The sequence below is a fragment of the Prinia subflava genome, chromosome 1 (assembly GCF_021018805.1).
Source record: "Prinia subflava isolate CZ2003 ecotype Zambia chromosome 1, Cam_Psub_1.2, whole genome shotgun sequence".
NCBI lineage: Eukaryota > Metazoa > Chordata > Aves > Passeriformes > Cisticolidae > Prinia > Prinia subflava.
In genome coordinates, this window is record NC_086247.1 from 70,119,357 (window position 1) to 70,133,399 (window position 14,043).

General features: G+C 37.4%; 1 protein-coding gene across 1 annotated transcript in view; it reads left to right on the top strand.

Annotated features, from left to right (window-relative positions):
• Window positions 1–498: 498 nt before the first annotated feature.
• The window catches only part of DDC (dopa decarboxylase), a 53,003-nt gene continuing 39,458 nt past the window's right edge, over window positions 499–14,043 (top strand). The window contains exons 1-4 of the mRNA XM_063419976.1: window positions 499–545; window positions 5,480–5,724; window positions 10,670–10,783; window positions 11,465–11,584. Of these exons, the coding sequence (XP_063276046.1) occupies window positions 5,524–5,724; window positions 10,670–10,783; window positions 11,465–11,584 (435 nt within the window). The 5' untranslated portion in view covers window positions 499–545; window positions 5,480–5,523. The remainder of the gene's footprint in view (window positions 546–5,479; window positions 5,725–10,669; window positions 10,784–11,464; window positions 11,585–14,043) is intronic.

Genomic DNA, 14,043 nt, shown 5'->3' on the forward strand with positions numbered 1-14,043 from the left:
AAGTTGGATAAAGCTTATCAGGGGATGTTAGTTCCACAGCTATATACCTGCTCGGAGCTTGCAGTCACTTGAGTGATAATTCAACCATGTCCCTGTTTTTTTCCTGGCAATAATGTTTCACAGAAGTGGATCAAAGCAGCTGCTTTTACTGCAGCAGCCTCGGCAGAAATGTCCCGAAGTGCGCAGCAGAGACGGGGAGCTTGTGTTCAGACACTCACTGCTAATGAACTTGTGAATGGAGCCCCTGGAAGAAAGCACAGGGCACTGCAGAGTTAACCTAGGCATGAGCGGTCTCTCGGTCGGATCCCGCTGCTTTTCAGGGAGCTTTCTTTGCGAAGTGTGTTTTGGAGGAGCTGTGGGAGGAGAGGGAGATGCTGCTGCTGCACGTTCCGTGCAAAGCCCGTGGCTGTGATAGGCTGAAGGGACATGGATACTCTGCCTATATATGCTGGCAACTGCATCCCCTCGGCTTTATAGCTGTCACTGAGGAGCAAAGAAAGGCAGTGAGAAAGGCAGGGGAGAATCAAAAACCTTTCCAACTCGCTGTAAGTAACATTCTTCATCCTTAAGGCTTTATGGTTATTAAATTCAAGTAGGTACATTTGGATGAATGCAACAATTGGTTATGGAGAGTGGGAGCTCAGTTAATACCTAGCCAGCTTGTGTTATTTCAGGGATGATAATAATAATAAAAAGAAGCATTTATTTTTAATCTAAGTTTACACAATGTAGTGTACACCTATTGTGTTGTGTTTGCTTGTTTTTACGTCTGATGTATGTCACCTGTAACTGTTTATATACATTTATGTAGAATCCCATGTATTCAAAAGTTTCTGTCTTGTCTTTCCAAGTACAGAAGTGCTTGCAATAACCAAGCAGAACTTGACGAATTCTCTGGCAAATATTCTGAATAATAAAATTTCAAGATTAATTAAATGCATGACTTCTTTAGGATGAAGTTTTCCTCAGAAATAACCCTTTGCCATTACTGTAATAAGACCTCAGTGGGGAACATTATAAAATTGCAGACTCTGTGCCAGTGACAGTAAATGAATACAGCCAGCAACTTCTGGAAAATGTAATTCTTTAAATAAAATGTAGGGATAGTAACATATACTCCTAATTCTTGACTTGTGCAAAGGTAGAAGTGCAGAGTAAATCCAGTTCCTTTTTACTCACGCTGATATAAAATTCATCCTTTCAGCTCTTTTTCTGGCAATATCCTATTGCCAGCAGGGGAAGTTCAGCTTAACAGTGTCAACAGCTGCAAAACCCTTCAGTTAGGTTCAGTAGCAGGAAGTTCTCGTGGCTTCACTGGTGTCACTGAAGTACCATGAGCCCTTAAATTACATTTTGTTCTGCGACTAGCAGTTGGCAGAATAGCAAATGCACTTGACTCATGTATTGAAAAGATACACAGTTACTGCTTTTTTTGAACAAATACAGCTATCAGTTTTAGATGCAAGTAATGTGTTCATGCATTCTACCTGTCTGTATTTATAAGGAGGAGCTGCTAAAAGATTTTGTTAGCTGTTGTTTATTTTAGTTCAATGACCTGGAGAAGAGGCAGACATAAAATTATAACACATCAAATAAACCTCTCTCTCCTAATTTGTTCTACTTTTCCTCTTTTCCCTCTTTTCCCTCTTTTTTCTGCTTTTTTCATATTTTTTTCTCTTTTTCTTTCTCATAATGAGTTTCCTGGTAACATTTAGGTCTATTTTACATTCATATATAGTAAATATGAAAAAAACTCACCCAGGTTCTACAATCATAGACAATACTTTTTAAACAGAAATCATGACTAAACTGAATGTTATCAACATAATATGATACCTATAAATATCATATATATAAATATATATATAATATATAAATATCTTTAGTAATTACTTGGGTGTAAACTACTCATTTGTATGGTTTGGTTTCAGATAAAGTAGAAAACTGCTTGCAAATGAACATATGCAATCTAAAGTCTAGCAACAATTTTCAGTAACTTCAGTAAAATAAAATGTGGCTGTATTCTAATTTCAGTGCACTGAGGTAGAAGGAATAGTTTTAAAAAAGCAACAAAGGATATGTCAACTTTAGATTGTGTAGTGTACTTGTACTCTGACAAATTGCAGCAAAATCAAAGACCAAGGAGTTTATGTATGAATAAGTAAAAAAATATACACTGATATAATTTAAGGTTTAACATGATTTGTCTTGGTTTTACCTGCAGTTTAGAGCAGAACTCAATCTTCTCCAGTAATGTAGGATTTCATCTAAAGTATGCAGCGGTGACAATAGCCATTGATTCCTGCTGGGAACAAAAATGCTTAGGCAGAATATATACTTGGTAAAATTGGGTTTTATCAATCAGTGAGACTGTCAATGAATTTGCATACAGACTGCTCACAGTGTGGCAGAGGTTGATAATTAGGCAGGGCACCTCCTGAGGAAGATGTGCTCTCCTCACTTGGGGTTCAGCTCGCAGATACTGAATATGCTGAAACTCATCCTGGGAGGTATGGGATCTCTGAAAGTGTGTGGAGACTTTCTCACTCTTTAGGAGCCTTCAGGATGATAGACCATTATTAAATACTTTAGAGAGAGGCTTAGTTTCTCTGAAATTTCCATTTAGTTTTGGAAACTTGGCTTGCATTACTTTACAGTTTAAGTTCCGTCAAGTGGATATTTTGAGTGCATGCAGATTGTAACCTCATCCCTTCAGAAAGTACAGATTCTCTCAAACAGTATTTTCATTTTAAACCCTAAAGCCTGAGTTGTCTAAAGTATTTTGCTTCTTAGAAAAATCTCTATATTTTTTAAATATACTGGCATAGAGGGAAGGTCTCTCCCTATGCATTCTGTTGTTGCATTGTACATGAGTTTTATGTGCATGCAAGAGGTAGAGATATTCAATATAAATAGACTAAAACCACAGAATGTATATTTAATATTTTATTTGCTTATGCTGATATCCAAAAAGAACTTTGTCCAAACTTCTAATAATAAAAATAACAATAAATTGTCAGCGTACTGTGTAGCAACAAGATGATGTAAATGTTACCTGTACTACAAATATCAGGTAAAAAAAAAATTAGGTGGTGGAAAATTGGTCACAACCTATAAAACATACCGTGTATATTCTGGTGATAATGATAAAGTAAATTCTTTTATTTTCGATAAATTCCTTTTTCTTTCTGTGTGTTTGTGAACTGTTTTGAGCTTACCCACAATGTGATTTAATTTATGCCATTTGATTTATAATATGGGAAAAGACCATGTGATCCACAGAAGTTTTTCTGTTAAGTGGTCCCTTTGAATACTACAAAGTAAAGCTAGAGGGTAGCTTAGTGATGCTCTTACACAGGGATACTCTTACCTGTCTTGATGCTGTACTTGGGGTTCACTGGAACCCCAGATGTGGAATGAGATGCTCAGCTGAACTGATCCATGTGTAAAAGTCCGTAGGAATAACTGTAGCACATTGGTGAGCAATAGCAGTGATGGAAATACCAGTCCACATGTTCTGAGTCAGTTCAGTCTCAGGCATCTCCCACTGATTTGTCAGTTGTGTGTTAAATGCTTTTTTTCACAGCTTTCTTCTCTGAAACCAGAGGAAAAAATAACAGATCACCTCATACAAGTTTTAGGGCATGCTATAGCAATGAACCTATGAATGAAGTAGTGTAAAAGAAATAATAATAGCACGAGCTAACAGTTAAGTTAGAGATACATTGAAAAAGAAGTGCAACAGTACAATATTTAGATTTCTTCTGGCAAAAATATCTAAACCAAATAACAGATCCTTGATGTGTAATTAGATTGCTGCCACAGAAATGCATCTTGATTTCTGCAGTTCATGCTGTTTTCTTTAGAAAGCTTACTAAAATTTTGAACAATGAACAAAGATGTGTTAAATGAAAATGCACATAAGATTTAGGGGGTATGGAAGAAATGGAATCATCCTGATTTTAAAGGAATAGAAACAAAACTGCTCACTTAAATACAGCTTTTCAAAAGGGAGGTGACACAAAAAGCTGCCCACTGCACATTCTAAGGACTGTAATGACCACTGGTAATACATTTACAACAACTTAGTAGCAAGATATGGGAAAGGTCCTAATACCCCTTTATGAAAGATATAGACAGAGCCAAATAAACACTTACATGATGATTAAAGAGAACATTGAAATTCTAGTAAAATAGCCAAAAGAACAGCCATCTTTGGGGATCTAAAAGTCTACTGTGCTCTCCCAAGTGTTTCGTGACCTACAGCAGCACCCTGCCCTCTTAAATAGCAACAGCAGCTGCTCCACACAAATCCCAGAGCCTCTGTAGCAGCAGAGATGTCTCTAAGATAGTGGTTATTAATGATGTCTTTCTTTTGTGATGTTACAGTACTAATTCAAATGTAATAAAGCCCAGGAGGTTTTCTTTCCTCAAAATTATGTCGTTGGTTAGAAATCCTTGTCACAAATACTTGACATCTGAAAAGTTGTCTCCTAATTACCTAATATTCACATCATGCTTAATATAATTATTTTATTACAAAGTGAAGATCTACAGGTGTGTGAGTTAAGCACAAAAGTTCTTGAGACCAGCAGTGAGTATCCTTTTTTTTCTTGCCAATCTTCTGACTGGATTCCAAGAAACATTATCCCTCAATCTGAGTGTATAGAGACTCTGGAACATTTTTTCGGTACTCAGTGAATAAAATGTTTCAGCCATTTATTCACTGAGTGCTCAAAATGCACAGCTACATAGAGTAATAACATTGGGTGGGCCAGGGTGGCAGGAGCAGGCACTGTAATATTATGAATTTATGTTTGCAGAGCACTTTGCAGGCAAACTCCAGCTCATCTCACTGAGCTGTGTATCACTTTGGGTGTGCTCACACAATCTGCCCATCTCAAAGAACACCTGGAGCTGCAGCCCAACCATCTTGGAAATATGGACAGAGTTTCCTCACATTCTCCTGTAAAACAGTACAGATCAACTTGAAGTGAATTCTTTTTGAAACCTCACTAAGAAATAAAGTTTTGTAGATGACACAACATATGCATTTACAGTGAAACAGTAAAGAAGCTAATCTTGAAGCAAGACAGGAGTTGAGAAGCAGATAAAATGACAAGGCAGCACAGTGGACCACTGTGATAACTGTGATTATTATAGCTTGTTATTACAGATTATAATAGAGACACACAGCAGGCTATTTTCTTACACTTCTGTATAAGGCAGAAGGGAGCTGATTATGTGCCACTTAACAGTGCCACATCCTTGTGTCAACCAGCATCTGTGGGAAATAAATTTGTAATTTTTGAATCTTCGTCAATGTGCTTCTACTCTTCTGTGCTAAACTTCTTATCTATCTGTATTAATCTAATCTAATCCTGTCACAACCATATGAGTCTTCCTCTAAATCATATTGAATAACAGGTTTAAAACTAGTAAAATTTTCTAGTGACTCTTTTTTCTTTTTCTTTTAAAGTGCTTCGATTTTAATCTGAGAATAAGCCCTAGACTCTGATACCCATGGATGCTGCAGAATTCCGCAAGAGAGGGAAGGAGATGGTGGACTATGTTGCGGATTACCTGGAGAAGATAGAGAAACGACAGGTATTCCCAGATGTGGAGCCAGGATACCTTCGGCCCCTCATCGCAGACTGTGCACCCCAGGATCCTGAGAGCTTTGAGGATGTCTTTAAAGACATTGAGAAGATCATTATGCCAGGGGTAAGAAAAATGGAACTGTGGTGCAATGTTCAATACTGCATTTAGGTTTTCAAACACCTTAAGGAAAGTGTGGGGTTACCAACATAACTACCCACACTCATTAACTTTTAGAGGGCAGGATTCAGCTTTACAAGGTTGAATATGATCTAACTAATGTTTTCTATTCTTCCTAGAAATAATCAAATCATTCCTTTGCTTCATTCAGGGTTTACTTTTGACAATAATTCCCTTTCCTCCCTTGAACTGGTTAAGGCAAAACTTCATCACTTTCAGTTTCATGTGGTATTTTTACTACTTTCATAGCACAGTAAATATTTTATGAAATAGTATTTTTATTAGTCGGCTGTGCCCAAAGTGTTTCTTCAAGCTGATCTTTAAATGCTAAAATTCTCGTAGGAGACTTCTTTTTATTAGAGAGTTGACTAGAAAGGATTCTCCTCAATACTTGTTCTGTTGACTTACTCTCCTAAATGTCAACTACTTTTCTATCTTTAAAGGCAGAAGGACACTGCCTAAATATTGAATAGATCAGTATTGGACAGACAGTGCAGAACTAAGTATCTGGCATTTGTTTAGGCCTAAATTTTTCTTGTTTTTCCCCTCATGGTACACCTTTTTTATTTTAAATATGTGCTTGTCTCCTAAAGTCTCTAAATAGCTTGAAGAGGAGTGAATTATTAGTAAAAGTTAATGAGGAATCTCTCCTTTAGATCTCTGCAATAAGCACTTTGGATTTCTTCTCTAGATGCAGCTAGGTGATATGATTGTGATGGGAGTGGACATCACAATCGAAATGGCTTTAGTCAGTGTATTATAATACCAATTCCTTTTCATTGACCAATGTAAATATTTGATATTCAATATGATTATCTTGTTTTCCTTGGAGCCAGCCCTGCTGTACTTTAACAGGCAAAAGCTCAACTGAAGTCAACTGAAACCTCTGCACTCTTTCCAAAGGGTTATGGATGAAGTCCTAACTCCAAGAGAATTAAACCAATGCAGATTAGATAAGAGAATTATGTCCAATACATGCAAATGCTTTAATTGCTGTTCATAGATATAACTGCCTTTTTTTTTTCATTGGAGGAAAATAGTAATGTCTGTGAAGCAGAAAACACTTTGAACACTTGAAAACTTTCAACAAAATAATAGATTAAAAAATAAGAGATGAATCATTTGAGAGTAGAAAGTGGGACATTGAATTCCAATTATATCATCAACATGCTATGTTCTCTCTTAACTAAATTGACCTTTTCTTGATATTTACATACCCTGCAAACAAATTTACTTTTACAAAATATACATTCTGAAGAAAAATTGTTTTGTCCTAAATTTTGCCTAAATTTTCATTTGGTGTGAAATGTTAGTGATACAAAGAGCACAATATAAATCTCAGTTCTTATAGTAACTCTGATTCTACCCATGTTGCTTATACTCAGTTTCGAAGACTCGCTTGGACACAGAACCATGAGGTCCTGTGTAGTAGAGATTGGATGGTATCTCAAGATCATTGAGTCTATCCCTACTGCTCAAAGCTGAGTCAGCTAGGGCAGGTTCTTCAGGACTATGTCCAACTGGTCATTGAATATCTCCAAGATCGAACTCTGCTGTCATGTTCCAAAGTTAGATTACTCTCACAGTAAAAAGGCTTTTTCTTGTGTTTAAGTGGAATTTTCTCTATTTCAGTTTGTGCACATGTCTTGTTGTCTTGTCACTGGGTACTTCTGAGAAGAATCTGGCTTCATCTTCTCTACCCCTTCCCATGAGGTGTTTATACACATTAATAAGGTACTCCCTGAGCTTCCTGCAGTCTGAACAACCCCAGCTCTTTCAGCCACTTGTCACATGACTGATGCAGCAATTAATCATCTCCATGATCTTTCACTGGAATCACTCCAGTATGGCCATGTGTTTGTTCCTTGTACTGGAGAACCCAGAACTGGATGTGGCATTCCAGGTGTGGCCTTACACCATTCCCGGTGTGCTGCGTAGAAGGGCAGGATCACCTCTTTTGACCTTCTGGCAGCAGTTTTGTTACCATGGCCCAGAATGCTCTTGGGTCACAGTGTAATAAAACAATAAATGACAAAGCTGGCTGCTTTACAAACTTTGATATATCTTTGTATAGCTATCTACAAGACATATGTCATTTTAAAAAGCTTTCCTAACTACTATTACCAAAAAGTTTTTAAAATATATTACGAAAACTCTTCCAGTTAATGCCTATACCCTAGCCAAGTCCTAATCTTACCTAGTAAAGAAGTATGCCAAACGCAAGTGTTTTCTGCACCAACACTATACTCAGGTTATTTTAAATTGCCAAATTTAAATCTATAATAACTAAATCCCCTTTTGAAGTGAATTTAAGAATCATACCCTAAAATTATTTTCTAAACCCTCTCTTTAAACTAGGGCTTGCCAGCTATTGCGGACCCTGAGTGATAATAAAGTATTTAGAGAATTGATAATGCGTTGCTCTAAATCACTGTTCTAGCTCTCATGTACTGGTAATTGCATGCATTATCTAATTTATTTCTGCTTAGTGTAAATTTACGTTTTGCCACATATTGGTTTGCATTTTAGGTTACCTTCAGGTTTGTAACAAAAAACCCAAATTTAATCCCTAGCACAGCAATATTACTTTAAAATACTTTAAAATACTACTGATGTAATCAAGATGCTGATTTTCCTCACATTGGATCCATTAATCTATGAACTTTCAGCTGAAGTACCTATCCTTAGTGTGTGTTAAAGGAAGACTATTCCTTAGACTAAGCAAGCCAGGGAAAGACATCCTTAGAAGAAATCTTAGAATTCCTGGAAATCTTAGAAGAAATAGAATGTCTCTGAGAAGCATTGGAGTGGTAATTACAGTGAACCCCAAGACATTTGTATATCATTATTTATCAGCAGAGGGCTAAAAATACAGGCATCAATTATGTCAGGCTCTTTGCAATATCTGACTAAGTGTATCTGTTCCAACATGGTAAAAAAAAAAAAGAATTCTACAGTTGCTCCAAGGGACGGGGAAAGGGGAGGCAGGAGGAAGAAGCGCAGCTGTACTTGCCCCAGGGCTTTTAGCTTTTTCGCTTTGTGTGAGTGGTGCAACTGGAATCTGCTGTGTTTCATCAAGCAAATGGCTCCCAGCAAGCAGTCAGTTTAACTTGATTAACCCAGGATGAATGTCACAAGGCTTACAGATCACAGAGGATTAGAGCTGGGGAGATGAACAGTGGCAGCTCTGGCTCATTACGGACATCAGTGAAAGTCTGTGCATATGGATCCTATCGGGGACCACTGCTTCTTGAATATTTTATTGTTTTCCTGTGAAGAACCACATCCTATGTGTTTGGGGTTTTTTTTCTGATTTGTGAAGGAAGGCATTGGCCACAAGTGCTCTAAAACTTTGTTACAGCAAAGAAAGATATCCTGACCAAATATGAGATACAGCTGAAAAGGTTCACAGTGGCTTGTCTTTGGATAACTGATTTGACAGGTTTCAACCTAGTGACCAGTAAAAATGAAATCTTGAACATAGTGGCTAGTTTAGACTGTGGAGAATTGTAATGGATAGGAGATGTTTTCATGTGAAAGAGATGAGGACATTTGAAATTGGCATACTACAGCAGGGAAAGTGATACCTGATTCACTCTGTCAAGAGTTAAGACCGTTCCCCCTTGGCATGGACCACATCCCTTAAAGAAGAGCTTGTTGTTGGCATGAGAAAGGTTAGAAGAGGAAAGAAAGGGATTATTTGTAGCATGCAGAACAGTGTGGTACAGCAATCCCTGAGTTAGCTCCAGAACCAGAAACCTTATCACAGGTTGGGAGAGAGGAGTGTAAAAGCTAAAATTCATCAGAAGTGGGAATGCAGAACAAAACAGCACAGAAACACTGAACTCAGGCAAGAGAGAATGTATATTCTTACTATCCTCTAGCTGTAACAGAAGAATTTCAGTATTAAAAAGGAAACAAAATTATGTAAGAAAAGGCTAGCCTTCAATAACTCAGCAACCTCTGGATTTCCAACCATGAAAAAAATCTTACATAGATCTGCTGAATTCTTGCTTACAGCTCTGGAAGCACTTTTTCAAAAACTTGCCTTTTACCTTGAATGTGAAAGCTGTTTTAACCAAACATATCATGAATCACATTATTTCCATTGAACACTGCTGTGTGGTTGTGCATTTCCTGCTTTCAAATTTTATTAGATTGGAACTGTGGAGCACTATCAAGTATCTCACAGATCCTTAAAATTGCTTGGATGTTACATATGATAATTCTAAATGTTGCTTTGGCAAGACAATTCACTACCATTTATGCATTTACTATGTTGTTCTCTCATATTAGTTCATACAAAGTGGAATTGTATGTAAATCACAACATGTTAAAGGGAGATGAGAGTTTATTTTTCTACAGAAGGTATTGTATACTGGGGTGTGTTGTTTCATTTTGTAGTGAGGATCTGTTTGGTCAAATTCAGCACCTGAGAATTAGCAAACAACACAAGTGTGTGGGCGATAGAGTTCTGTGGACCTCTGTCGTACTGAAGACACTCTTCCTGTGTCAGTTGCATGACAGAGATGGGAAAACAAAATGCCAGAGAGTCTCTGATGGTAGAGACTCAAGAATAGTGTCCTGCATAGAGGCTTAGACTGCCATGACCCACACAGTTCTTGTGTTCTAGGAAGACAAATGGAGAGCTCTAATTTTGGAACTGTTGGAAGGTTGGGGTGAGAACTTACTTATTTTTATTTTGAGTAAAAGATGGATAAAAAATCATGAGAAATACAAGGTAAGTTTTTCTAGAAAATGAGATCCTTTTTTACAGCCAGCTAGTCAAGAACTGTTGACTTGTCACAACCTCTAACCTTTTTTTGAATTTGTGACAACTTGTTTCTGCTTTCTGTATTAGTTAAAAATAACTATTTTCCCCTTAATACAGGTGACTCATTGGCACAGTCCGTACTTTTTTGCCTACTTCCCTGCAGCCTCTTCCTTCCCAGCTCTTCTTGCAGATATGTTGTGTGGCGGAATAGGATGTGTGGGCTTCTCTTGGGTGAGTTTACTCTGGTGTGGTAATGGTGCTTCACCTTGCCAAGATTTTAAGCATTTCAGTAACATTCCTCAATGAAATTATTGATTAATAGCAGTCAAGTCGCAGGAGTATTTTTTAGGTAAATTTCCTTGATTAATTAAGAGTTTTCACATAGACACTGTGAATGACTCCAGGAACAAAAGGCTATTTCCTCATACATGTTTTGCTCTTGAAAAATCACCAACACTTAGAATTAGCGATAGCAATGCAAACATACTGGTAATCCAGTAATAAGTATGATTATTGTTTAGCACCCATTATTGTTACTTCTCTTTTCATCTGGATGAATGGAAATTTGTCTTAAAACCCCCACATTCATATGAGGTATACTCTTCTCAAAAGAGGCTGCATTTTGATGTTGAAAAAAAATATGCAAGATACAAATCCTAGCTTTGACATTCAATAGTCATGGTTCTGCTCAAGGCCTATTTTGACTTCTTTTTATTATTAGAAACTACATGCACAATATGGTTTTCAGGTCCCTAACTTGGCTGGTGACATTAGTCATCTGGTCTCTTCCTTTATAGCAAAAGAAAGAGAGAGAGAGAGAGAGAGAGAGAGAGAATTATTCTTGCTCTGGTGGATCTGATTTCTCTTCATGGTCTAGTGAGATTATTCCCTCTGCTCTGTTTTTCAACACAGGCTGCAAGTCCAGCTTGCACAGAGCTGGAGACTGTCATGCTGGATTGGCTAGGGAAGATGATTAATTTGCCTGAAGAGTTTTTAGCTGGGAAGGATGGCCAAGGTGGAGGAGTCATTCAGGTAAGAGAGGGCATGAAAAAAGGGAAGCTGATTGAGTTCATGAATCCATGATTCCGTGAAGTCTTTATACTAGGACACTAATGAAGGAAATACATTTTTTTGGTGCTACGTGGGTTCCTTTCCAGAAGGACTGATGGTCTGTGAGAATGTCAATAGGTGGGCAGGATCATTCATGAAAGTAATGCCTTTGTTTTTAGAGCAGCTGATTTCTAAAACGCTTCTCAGTGAAGAATTGTTAGTTATTCAGTTTAAAATTTAGGCTTAAAATTCAAATCAGAATTGTGTAGGATGGAGACTTTAATTTGTTACTCAGTGACCTAAACTCATACTTATCAACAATAGCAGCAATGTTTCATAGCTGAGCTTGGAAGTCTACCTTTTATATGTGCAATTGTTTATTTCAGTTTCCACAGAACATTTGAATTAACTTCAATAAATAGAAATAGCAGAATGTAGTAGAAGGTCTATTAATATTTTCTAAATAGGATAAAATTATTTATTTTTTTTTCTTATATAACAAAAGGAAACATCAGAATATTATAATAAACTGAAGAGCTGCTTAAAATGTGAATCTAAGCAGTTCTATCAATAGATAATACAATTCTGAGACTACACTGCATGTCCAGACTAAAAAAAAGTCCCCAAACTTTGCCATTGAATGCTGAATGAAACAATATCTGAACAGATAACCTGAACAATAATGAATATATCATCAGAGAGCAATCTTGCACGCATAATAGAGCTATACTGTTTGTCAGCCATGGCTCCACTAGTGCATGGTCATTCTGCAAATGCAGCTCTGGTCAAAACTATTAATCCACTTAAAATAGATTTCTTCTATGAAGAAGATTGAAATTTAAATAATTGTTCTCTGCTCCTGTGATAATCTCTGGAGTCTGGTCTTTGGAGGCCAGGGCACAATCCATTTTATCCTAAAACAGGCTTCTAATATACATCTGATTTAGATGCTAGAACTCAGGGCTTCTTTCTTCAATCACCTGCAAATGCCTACAGTGTGTTCCAATGAAATCTTCCCAGCGTCTTCCCAGGGAAGAATGAATTTAACCCAAATGCTGTCGTTGTCCTAGATGGACCTGTACCTACACCAGTGTATTTCCAGTATAGTTCTTTATTTATCTGCTTGCTCTGTTAGTATCTTAATCATTACAATTACTAGGGAGGGCTTTATGTTCAAGAAATCAAGCTTCCCTCGTACATCATAGCAGCATCTATTTTGTACCAGCTAAAGCAAGCAATTATGTCTGATTGTTAACAGTAGGAAATGTTGCCCCTCCTGGCTGCCAGTGCTGGATTGCCCATAATTTTCATCAGAAACCGGTCATTTTCAGAATCAGAAGTGGTCTCTGTGTTCCAGCTTATGATGCAGTCATTTGGGCTGCAGATCCTCTTGCCTTGCTCTTGAAACAATAATGATCCAAGCAAGAGAGCGTGAGGCAAAGACAAACGTGAGTATGTGAAAGTGCCAGTCATTCTGTTCCTAAATGCCAGGTAATTATTGTGCTATTGGGTAAAACTGAGCCTGTGAAAATTGCCTCTTAATTACATTTGAAAGTCTATGTCAATATGAAGCACTTTGTTGTTGTGTGCAAGATGACACTTCAAAATGGCAAAAGATGAAAGAAAATTCCAGTTCAGAGCTCTGGTGGACATGAACATCAGCTCTTGCTGATATTTCTTCCGCCTCTTGAGCCTGCTTGCCATGGCAACCTTTGTTTGCCTGTGGTGAAAGCAAAGGTATCATCATCCTTTACTTAATGCAGAATACAGCATTCAAGAGGAGAAAAACCAGCTTTCAAAAATAAGCGAGAAAGCAGCCTTCTTCCTGAAGTTTGTATCCTGCTGTTCATTCTAGATAAATTGCTGGAAAGTGTACCTGCTTTGAATTTTAAAGAATTTTCTTGCTCTGCAAAGAAAAAGTATTTTAAGGGTAAGACAAAAATATCTTTGGCCTGGCAAAGAACACTACTGATTTATCTTACTTGTCAGTTAGCCAAGTAGTTCAAGAACCAAGGTGGTTTTTTCCTCAAAAATATTTAGCACAAGACTTTGGTGCCAAGTGTATAGAAGAGCATTGCAAACCAGGCTCTGCAAGTAGTGTAAAAAGCTTCAGTGTAAAAAAGGTGTAAAAAGGACTCAGTATAAAAAAAAAAGTGATTTATGGAAACTGAGGCAAGGGAAAAAGCCTGTGTCTATCATGAGACATCCAAAAGCATTTCCAGGTTGCTGGATTCAGGTACCTTTAGGCTATGTCCCAGCTGTATGTCAGGAGGCAAAATTCATCTGGGCAACAGGCCCTTTTCTTTTCATCTTTGTTTCTGTGAAAGGAAATTCATGCATGAATTGTTGTATACATGGACTACACACCAACATAGATGAAGAGCTTGGGTATCCTGGTGTATTCCTTAGAAAGCTGACACTATTCTTCAGCTAAGTTATCT